Genomic DNA, 10800 nt, shown 5'->3' with positions numbered 1-10800 from the left:
AATGGAAGAGAACACAAAGTCCAGACATAGGGGTGCCGGAATGGCTCAGTCTGTTAAGCTTCTGACTCTTGATTTTAGCTCAGGTCATGATCTCATGCTCGTGAGATAGAGCCCCTGCTTAAGAGTCTCTCTCCCACTCCCTCTGCCCTCCCCCACTCACTCACTCTCTCTCAAAGACAACAACAACAAAAAAACAAAGTCCAGATGTAGACCCATACAAATATGGCTGACTGATGGACAAAGTTGCCAAGGAAACCCACTGCAAAAGTTTTTTCAACAAATGGTCCTAGAACAATTGGATATATATCCATATGCCCCCCAAACCAAACAGACGAAAAACAGAAATCTCACACTTTAAAAAAATTAACTCAAGTAGATCACAAACATAAATGTACTTTTTATAAGACTCTAAAAAATTTCACAGAAAATATAAGAGAAAAGCTTTGAGAACCAGGGCTAGACAAAGGTTTCTTAGATGTGACACCAAAGAGTACAATCCATAAAAAAAAAAAAAGAATGATAAATTGGGACTCCACCAAAATTAAATTTTTTTTGCTCTATGAAAAACACCATAAGTGAATGAAAAGAAAAGGTGCGGACCAAGAAAGAAAATACTGCCAAGCACATATTGACAGCAGATTTGCACCCGTAATACATAAAGATGATAAACTCAACGGTAAGAAAACAACCCAACTGACAAATGAACAAAAGCCTTGAACAGACACTTCAACAGAGATATGCAGATGGCAAATAAGCACGTGGAAAAATGTTCACCATCATCAGCCATTAGCAGAATGTGAATGAAAACAACGATGAGGGGCACCTGGGGTGGCTCAGTCCATTGAGCGAGCGACTCTTGATGTTTGGCTCAGGTGGGCTCAAGCCTCCTGCCCCCCCTCCCCTGTCAGGCTCAGCATGGAGTGTGGGGCATGCTTGGGATTCTCTCTCTCCCTCTCCCTCTGCCCATCCCCCACTGTCTCTCTCAAAAAACAAAAACCAAAAAACAAAACCCTTTAAAACCATGATGAGATTTCACTACATATCAGAATGGCTAAAATAAGAAAATACTGCCAACACCAAGTGCTGGTGAAGGTCGCGGCAACTGTAACTACCTTTTGGCTGAACAACTTCCTCTCAAACACAAAAATGCTCAGAAAAAGTAGTATTTTGACAATGTGATTTTAGGTGGAGACACACTCACCAATGAACTCACCACAACAGCTTCCAGGGCATACAGAACAAATTGGGATCGTGCACCATATATGAATGAACTGTCAAAGGTTTCGTTTTTATTTTGAGATTGTGGGGGAGGGGCAGAGAGAGAGGGAATGACAGAGAATCCTAATCAGCGAAAAGCCCCTGCGGGGCTTGAACTCCCAAACCGTGAGATCATGACCTGAGCCGATGTCAGACTTAACTGACAGAGGCACCCAGAACTCCAGATGGTTTTTTTTTTTTTTATGGGTAGACTCCTCTGAACTTCAGTCTATTGTCTGTGTTCACCAGTTCCTCATTTTCAGACATTCTTGAACTTAGGCTTTATTTTGTCCTAAAGCTGGGGTCAGCAAACTTTCTGTAGGGCGTCCTAGTAAATCTTTTCAGCTCTGTGCGCCGTCAGGCTTTGCTTGCAACTACTTACTCTGCCCTCGGCAGAGCAGCCAGAGACGAGGCATTTGCTGCAATTGGGAAGGTTCCAATAAAACTTTATAAAAACACACTGAGGTTTGATTTGGCCCCTGAGGCCACGGTTCGCCAACTTTCGCTCTGGGGGCTGGAGCGGATGATAAGCAACTAGCCACCGCACACTGAGAGCACAGCATGCAGCCATGGGACGGGCCCTGGGCCAGCTTCCACGGACACTAAGCATTTACTTAGCAGCTACATGGTTTTGTCGGAGAAACATTCCAACTGCTTGCAAGCACTGGTCCCAAGGTGGTTTCAGGAGACATCTTTGTAATCAGAGCTCCTGCTTCAGCAGCGTGCACGCGTTCTCAGGTCCTTTGACCGTCCATGCGGCAAGCGTGGAGCCTGCAGGGCCGAGGGACTGTCTTAGGTGGCAGAGCTGTGTCAAGAGCCCAGTCCTCCTGACCTCGACCCCACGTCTTTCCCATTGGGCAAGCTCCCTTTTACAAACAGGGAGCTCCCCCGAAAATCAGAAGTATCTTCGCTTGCCCCATCACGCGAGCAACTCAAGTGTTTCTCAGCGTGGCCCAAAGACGGCATCACAGTCACCCGCTGCGTCAGCCAGAAGCATACTCCAGGGAGAGGAACAGCGCCTTGGTCCCCGGCCCATCGGTGGCCTGAGACACACGGCTGCGGGGCCGGGGGCCAGGGGCATCCTGCCAAGGCCCCCACCTCTACAATACCCACAGCAGGCTTAAAGGAACAGACTTTATTAATCTAGCTCTCAAACACTAGAGGCTAAAATTCAGCTGAATTCTAACAGTCTATTTACAGAGCGCTGTCTGCAGGCCAGGTGGGGCTGGGCAGGTTCTCCCCAACCACCCGCCAGGTGCAGCTTCCAAACAGGCCTGCGCGACTTGCAACCCCCGGCGCACAGAGGACATTTATATACACACAGCCAAACCCCTGGAGACGGAACACCAGGCAGGATGGCCCCAGACCAACAGAGAGGCGGACACACAGACACACGCAGGGGTGGAGACTGCTGGGAACGCCTAGGGGCCTCAGTACTTCTTCAGGCCATAGGCCAGGCTGCTGGGGACCCTGGGGCCCAGCAGGGGTGGCGAGTTCCAGACGGCAGAGCTGGTGCGCTTGTGGTAGCGAGGCTTGCTCTTCTTGAAGATGTCCTCCAAGTCCAGCGGGAGGATGGTTCCAAAGAGCTCAAGCAGGTTTGGGGGGTGGTGGTACTGGTGGATGATGGCCTGGCTTAGCTGAGTGCCTGCAGGGGACACGGAGGGTCAAGTCACTGCCTTTGGGCTCCTCAGGAGCCTCCCCATCCCCTGACCCCTTGTCCCCTTCCCCACCGCAGCCACATCAGCTCCTCTCTCAGAGCCCTCTTCCTCTCCCCTTTTCCCTGAAAAGCCTTTTTTTTTTTTTTTTGATGTTTGTTTATTTTTGAGAGAAAGAGAGAGAGAGAGCACGTATGCAGGGGAAGGACAGAAAGAGACAGGATAGAGGATCCAAAGCAGGCTCAGCGCGGACAGCAGCAAACCTGATGCGAGGCTGAAACTCACAACCCGTGAGACTATGACCTGAGCCCAAGTCGGATGCTTAACCGAGCCGCCCAGGCGCCCTCGTGAAAATGCTCTTATTGCCTGTTCCTACTGCCATGTTCCAGCAGCTTAGCCTGAACACAGGTCCTCAAGTGCTCACCTGGGCCAGGCAACCACAACCCCACAACCACGAGGGAGGCAGCTCCTTTATTTTCCCCATTTCAGAAGGCGGGGCGGGGCGGGGGGGGACTTGCCCAAAGGCACGTAGCTCATGACTGGGGGAGCTGGGGTCTGGAGACCGTCCAGCTCCGAAACTTCATACGCTGCCATCCTTGACTGCTGGGGTTGGCTACTTCTCTCACCGGCTCCCAGGTCCTATGGCACAGGGTGCAGGCTGAGGGGATCCCTGGACCGAGGCACACAGCCCTGGCGACAAGGCCTCAGGAGGACCCTGGAGGTCAGGACGTAGGACAGGTGCCCAGCATTGCTCTGCACCAGGCCTTAGGAACGAGCACCAACTCTCTTCATCCTAAACTCTCTTCATCCTAAATAACCCTTCTCAGCTGGGTCCTAGTAACACCCCCATTTCACAGATGAGAACGCAGGGAGTTTAGGGAAGCTGGTGACGGTCAATCACCACTAGGTGGCTCTGGCCATACTGACCCCTGCCTGCTGCTACCTCCCAAATGCCCTGATGTCAATAGTTAAGGGGACTAAGATTCTGCCTAGCGTGGAGTTCAAGTGAGGTGACACCAAAGTAGCTGTCTTCTGCAGAGTGCTGCTCCCCAATGGGCCTCTGGGCCCTTCCGTCTGGGGAGTGAGTGGGCACCAAGCTGACCCCCAGCTCTGTAAACTCTATGAAGTGCCCACCGTATACGTACTGGCCCCGCTTCCTTGTCACCAGGTCTGTGGTGGCCTGCTCACACACACCCACGCTCCCGTTTAAATGCTGGGGCTTGTAAACTGGGGTCAAATCTTGCTCAAGTGGCCCTGCCTCAGGGCTTTCCTCCCCAGCTGCTGGAACCCCCAGGTCCAGCTCTCAGCGCACTGCCTAAAACCGGTGACTACTCTTGGCGGTATTCCTACTCCAAGCTGCTTACTTGGGTCCAACTCTCATCTGGCCCACTGGGTGAGGCTCCAAGGGGCGGCGTAGAGTCTGAGCTGGAACACCCAGCCCCATGCCTGTCGGCAGCCAGCCACAATTTAACACTTTTGTTGAGAACAGAGGCACCCAATACCGTAGTTCTGGTCCCCAGTTCAACCCACTGGCCACAGAGGGCCCACCCTTCCCTGGGTGCATCCCAAGGCCTAATACAAGCCCAATACAAGCTGCCAGCCCATGACGACAACAGCCTCCTGATACCCACAGCTGCCGACCCACCACCTCCAGGGTCCCAGATGTTGCAAGTGAGGAGCCAGGTCTCCCGGGGAATTCCGGGCCCTGCTTACCTCTGGCCCAGGTGGGGATGGGCTTCCGGGGATGGGCCTCGTCATCGGTGGAATCATCGCTATTCAGATCCATCCCGTAGTTATCCGGGTTGATCTTGGGGGGCGGCCTGTGCCCCTGTGGAGTCATCTGATAGGAGGTACAAGCTGGAGACTGGAGAAGATAAACATGGCTGTCAGCTCCTGTCCCCACACTCCCGAGCTGTCAGCACAGAGCCTGACGTGGGGCTCGAACTCACAAACCGTGAGATCATAACCCATGCCAAAGTCGCTTAAATGACTGAGCCACCAAGGTGCCCCTCTTTTCTCTTAAATGTTTATTTACTTTTAAGAGAGAGAGACAGAGAGAAAGAGAGCACAAGCTGGGGAGGGGCAGAGAGAGAAGAAGACGCACAATCCCAAGGAGGCTCCAGGCTCTGAGCTGTCAGCACAGAGCCCAACTCAGAGCATGAACTCACAAACCGTGCGACTGTAACCCAATCCGAAGTTGGACGCTTAAATGACTAGCCACCCAGGCGCCCCTGTATCTTCCTTTTTCAAGTTAAAGTATGCTGCAAACATTCCTCCAGGTCAGTGTTTCTCCTTCAAACAGCTCCAGGGTACTCCCCTGGGCACCCCATGATTCGTACTTTAACCATCCGTTAGAGATGAACGTTCGGCTCCCTTCCGAGTTCTCAACGTCATAAACTACGTTGCCCTGAAAACTCTCCTGCATACGTTTTGTTAACAAGCGTTAAGCTGGCAGTAGCCTAAATGTTCACCAGTAAGGGCTTGTTAAAGAAATTCTGGTGTAAGTAATTGCCATCAACTGCACGGCCATCAAATATGAGATTTACAAGTGCTGGAACAGAGAGGTCCACAACTCACTAAATGAAAAGGAAAATAGGGAGAAAAAAAATCAAAATGCCAAATGGCATATGTTACAGACTAAATGTTGTGTGGGTACCCCCCACCCCCCCCAAATTCTTCTGTTAAATCCGACCCCGCAATGTGATGGTATTAGGAGGTGGAGCCTTGGGGAGGTGATTAGGTCACAAGGCTGGAGGCCCCATGAGTGAGATTAGTGCCCTTAGAACAGAGACCCCAGAGAGCCCCCTCTACCACAGGGGACACAGGGAGAAGACTGTCACCAAACACCGAATCTGCTGCTGCCTTGACCTTGGACTTCTGGCCTCCAGAACTGCTGTTTAAGCCAGCCAGTCTGTAGCAATGTGTGATGGCAGCCTGAACAGACTAAGACAGTACGTGTAGACAGTGCCCATTTAAAACTGGGCCTGTGTGTGTACGTGCGTGTGTGTAGGTTTATATGGGTAAACATACAGAAAGATCTACACCAGATTAGATTTTTCCTCTAAGGGTACCTTTCCTTTTCTTTACACTCTTTAAAAAAGTTTAGTTTCTTTTTTTTTTTTTTTTTTAACAACAAATTCTACTTTTACAGCAAGGAAATACACCTTTTGAAAAGGGTAAAACCACTTGGGCCAATCGTATCCTTCCTTTCGCATGGTCCTCATCTGTATCTGTGGCTCCAACCAGCAGGGAGTGAATAACCAGAGCTGGAGGGGCCCTCTCCACTTGGCTGCCCAGCCTCACCTGCACGTCCACGGTCACATTCAGGCCTTTGCTGGCCGCCGCGGCCTCCCTGGCTTTCCTCTGCTGCTCCTCCAGCAGCCGCTCCTCAGCCAGGCGTTGCTGCTCTTCCTGGGGCCCCGGGGGCGGCCGGATATTAGAGATGGTGCATGTGTGAGCCCCTCGCCTCCCCCCCCCCCCCCCCCCCCCCCACCCCCCACACGGCTGGGCAGGCAAGGCTGCTCCCGGACCGGGAGCCACCAGGCTGGCCCGGAGCTCGGAGCAGACCCCGCAGGAGCCCCAGGCCCACTCCCCTTTACCTTTTTCTTCTTCTCCTCCAGCTCCCTCTCCAGCCGCAGGGCCTTCTCCTTCTCCTGCAGCTCCCTGAGGACCAAGCAAGAGCCTGTCAGCCCAGGGAGCCGCCTCCTGGCCCAGAGCCCAAAAAGAAAAGGGCCTGTCCTTTTGCAAACCCCCAAGTGGAGGAGGGAGCTGCCTCCTGGCGACGGCTACGTGTGCCCCTTCCACGTGCTCACAGGAAGGCGGGTGTGTGACGGCAGGGTGCCGCCTCGGCCAGCTGGGCAGCGGGCCCCTCACCTCTCGGCCTGGAGCCGCTCCTGCTCCCTCCTGCGTTCGTGCTCCCGCTGCTCCGCCAGCTGCCGCTCGTGCTCCCGCTGCTCCGCCAGCTGCCGCTCCTGCTCCCGCTGCTCCGCCAGCCTCTTGGCCTCGGCCGCCCTGCGCAGCCGCTCCTGCTCCTCCTCCCTCTTCTTCTGCAGCAGCTCCTGGTGCCGCCGCTCTTCCTCATCCTGTGAACGGAGCGCCAGGTCAGGGCCCTTGAGGCCAGCCCTGGGCTGGTGAAGCCAGGGAGGAGGTCTGGGAAGGAGGGAAGAGAGGCCACAGGGCCTGCTCCCTCCCAGAAGCGATGCCTGCCCCCCCTCCCCGAGCCAGGCTCCCCAAGAATCGCCATGAAAAGGCATCTCTTGAAAATTACCTTTTTTTTTTAAGCTCATTTATTTATTTTGAGAGAGACGGAGTCAGCACGGGCAGGGGAGGGGGGTGGACAGACATGGGGACAGAAAGAATCCCAAGCAGGCTCTGCATAGAGCCCGACGCGGGGCTCAAACCCATGAAACCGTGAGATCATGACCTGAGCCGGAATCAAGGGTCGGACGCCCAACCCACTGAACCACCTGGGCGCCCCATGAAAGAAAACTGCTTTATATGCAGCTGCAAAGCCAGTAGTCAAGGGTAGAGACTGGAGCCAGATTTCACCAGCCGGTGTGACACCAGGCAAGTGGCTTCAGCTCTCTGGCCTCAGTTTCCTCATTGATAAAACAGGAATAACAGTAACGACTACACCTCATGAAGTTACCGAGTTCGTACACAGAACATAGAACGGTATCTGACACACAGAAAACACTAAGTAAATTTTGGTTATTAGTATTATAATCCCCTAATGACACATCTGTGTTCCCTATCGTCCTGAGATAGACAACTCCCAGGGAGAGGTAGATCCCTACTCTCACAGGCAAAACATTCAACCCTCACACTGACCCTGTCAGGTAGACGCTAAGGTTCCCCGAGGGAATCAAGGCCCAGAAAGGTCAAGGAACCCGCCCAGGGTCACCCGGCTGGGAAGTGGCAGAGCTGAGACTGAAGGTCTGGCTCTGGAGTCCATCCACTTGACCCTTGAACTGCCACCTGCAGGAGGCAGGTTACGGTCGCCATTCACATCCCCAGGGTATTTGTGGAAACTCCTCAGGACTTAAAGCAACAAGAGCCGCCACAACCAACCCAACAAAGTGGGGCGTGTCTGGCGACCCTCGGGGGGCCTTCTGCGTCCTTGATATGTGAGCCCCTCTGCCCATGAACCTGTTGTAGCCGCCTGAGCCTCCGCGCCTCCTCCTCCTGCTTGCGGCGCGCCTCCACCTCCTCCATCTTCTTGGCTGCTGCCTTCTTCTTGGCTTTCTCTTCCGCCAGCCGCTCCTCCTTAACCTACAGGGCCCATCCACATGTGCCCATTAGAGCACCCTCCTCACTCAGCCCTGCAGCGCGGGGCCCGGAACTGCACCCCCTGCCCCTGCGAGCCGGGCCTGTTCCCACAGCCCGGGGAGGAGGGGGAGAGGGGAAGGGGGGGGACACCCAGAAACCACAGCCACCGAGTGGGACCTGCTTGGGGCCCGCCAGGGTGCAGCCTACCCCGAAACCTGGCCGCCCACAAGCCTGAGGCGCGCACCTTCTCGGTCTTCTCGTCGATCTGAGCAAACTTCTGCTCGATCTGCTTCTTCTTCTCCTCCTTCATCTGCTCCACCCGCTCCCGGGCCTGCAGCACCTTGCGGAGGCGCTCCTCCCGCTTCCTGCGGACACAGGGCGGTCGTACCCGGGGGGCGGGGCCAGGGCCTGGGGGCGGTCGTACCCGGGGGGCGGGGCCAGGGCCTGGGGGCGGGGCCAGGGCCTGGGGGCGGGGCCAGGAGCTGGACCACTTACAGCTTCACCTCCTCCAGACGCCGCCGCTTGTCCTCCTCCACCTTCTGCCTGCGGAGCTGCTCCGCCTCCTCCTTCCTCCGCAGGTTCTCCAGGCGCTGCCGCTCCTTCTCCTGAGGCGGGCGGGGCCGGGGGGGGGGGGGGGGGTGAGCGAGGCCCACAGGCCCCAGCCAGACTGTTACAGAGGCAGAGTCACCCCCAAAACATGCCTTCCTTCCCAACCAGACTGTGGCCTGGGGCTTCGGTCATTCTGGTGGGCAGCCTCCCAAGCACCCTTGACTGAGCCCTGCCAAGTCGCAGCGGCACAAAAATCAGGGTTCGAAATTGGACAGATGCTCTGATTATAACTATATTGAAGTGTACTTGAGAAGAGAAGGAAGATTTGACATCATAGAGGGACAGACAGCTGTAAAAGTTGTGGTTAACATCTATAAAGGGGTGCTGGGTACATGAGCGTTAATTTATTATTTCTATGCGTTGTAACTTTTATACTTCGTGTACACACACTTTTATGTTTCTCAATATATGGAAAAAAATATGGCCAAATGCTAACATAGATTACTATAGGCTGGCGAGATATGTTAAGGATGGTATATTTTCTCAGGGTGCCTGGGTGGCTCAGCCGGGTAAGCCTCCCACTTTGGCTCAGGTCCTGACCTCGCAGTCTATGAGTTCGAGCCCCATATCAGGCTCTGTGCTGACAGCTCAGAGCCTGGAGCTTGCTTTGGATTCTGTGTTTCCCTCTCTGTCTGTCCCTCCCCCGCTCATGGTCTATCTCTCTCAAAAATAAACAAACATTAAAAACAAAAGGATGGTATATTTTCCTTCATTTTCCTAACTTCCTGTGATACAGGCACCTAACGTTTCTAACAGCTTCTTAAAAGTACTCGTTGGTTGTTTAGCAGATCAGTGCTGGAACCCTACCCCTCTGCATGCCCAGAAAGCCCCACGGGCACGGCAGCCAGAGGGCATAGGTGGGGGCTCCAAGCTTTTCTTGGCTAAGGACAAGACTGGTACTTTCGCCCTGATGGCCAGGGCATGAGGTGGGGGCTGGGACCTGGGCCAGAGCCCCCCCCCCATCACCCTCACCTGGCTCCCATCAGACTCTCATCTCTGTGCTCTGCCACCCAGAGCACCCATCTCTGTGCTCTGCTCTGTCCCTCTCCCTGCATTAGTGACTGTCCATTTCTCCTTGGCCTCTGACCTTGACTGCAGATTTCCCACCTAGAAGTCTGGCCCCAAGGGAATACAACCCTAAAGATGGAGAGAAGGGCTCCTCTGGTTGTGAGGAAGACACATCTGCTTCTGCCACTGAAGGTGGCCATAAAACTGGACTACATAGAACAGCTGTGTGAGGCCGATGTGAGCAGGCGGAGGGGAAGACCAGGCTGCGAAGCATCACTGGGCTGGCAGAAATTTACCATTGTTTTCTCCTCTAGCCTAAACTCAATGAAGTCGGAAACCCCAAAGGGATCTGAGGGGTACAGACAGACAGAACTCTGGGAAAGTCCCTTTAAATCTCACTTAAGGAGTGGGAAGGGGGAGTCTCATGCTCAGAGTATGCAAAAACCCCAATTTTTGTTTGTTCTTTTCTTCTTCCTCTCGTGCCCCAGGCCACAAACAACCCTGTGGCAATGGGACAGCAACAGTTACAAGAACTTGCAGAGGCAAAACTCTGGGGGAGGGGGGAGCTTCCTCTCCACACTACGGAGCTGTGATCCCCGAAGGTGATGAATGCTGTTGCTTTTTTCTGTCTCCCTACCAGGTGACCCCAGATGTGGTCGTGGAAACACGCGGTAGAGCAGGGTGACAGAAGCCCCAGCTTCCTGGCTGGAGGATGGAGAGCGGGAGCCCCCGGAGAAGTGAAATGTACTAGATGCGTGGAGAAAATGACACCCTGTGGTTGTTTGTGAGCTCCCAGGCTCAGCCCCAAGCTGCAGATGCATGGATCTGACCATCTAACTATTATACCAAAAACTCTGAGAATTAAACTCACAGACCACCTGCCAGATCCCATCCTGACCACTGACCAGCACACCCAGGGCAGATCCAAGAGTACCACAAAGGCTTTGAAATCGGGACACTGGAACCATGTCCCACAGAAGGAGGGGTGGGACCTGCAGCCTGA

At 54.1% G+C, this 10800-nt stretch overlaps 1 protein-coding gene across 8 annotated transcripts in view; it reads right to left on the bottom strand.

Moving 5' to 3' along the window:
- Positions 1-381: 381 nt before the first annotated feature.
- Positions 382-10800, bottom strand: part of LOC122483874 (inner centromere protein) — a 29171-nt gene continuing 18752 nt past the window's right edge. For 5 of the 8 annotated variants that reach the window (XM_043581381.1, XM_043581383.1, XM_043581384.1 and 2 more), the window contains 8 exons: positions 8676-8785; positions 8425-8545; positions 8061-8183; positions 6786-6994; positions 6512-6575; positions 6216-6323; positions 4626-4776; positions 382-2902 (listed from right to left, as the gene is read on the bottom strand). In XM_043581381.1, coding sequence (XP_043437316.1) covers positions 2688-2902; positions 4626-4776; positions 6216-6323; positions 6512-6575; positions 6786-6994; positions 8061-8183; positions 8425-8545; positions 8676-8785 — 1101 coding nt within the window. In that variant the 3' untranslated portion in view covers positions 382-2687. The remainder of the gene's footprint in view (positions 2903-4625; positions 4777-6215; positions 6324-6511; positions 6576-6785; positions 6995-8060; positions 8184-8424; positions 8546-8675; positions 8786-10800) is intronic. The other 3 variants (XM_043581387.1, XM_043581388.1, XM_043581389.1) reach the window with 3 other exon arrangements.

This window comes from Prionailurus bengalensis, chromosome D1 (assembly GCF_016509475.1).
Source record: "Prionailurus bengalensis isolate Pbe53 chromosome D1, Fcat_Pben_1.1_paternal_pri, whole genome shotgun sequence".
Lineage (NCBI taxonomy): Eukaryota > Metazoa > Chordata > Mammalia > Carnivora > Felidae > Prionailurus > Prionailurus bengalensis.
This window is presented reverse-complemented; position numbering and strand designations above follow the sequence as displayed.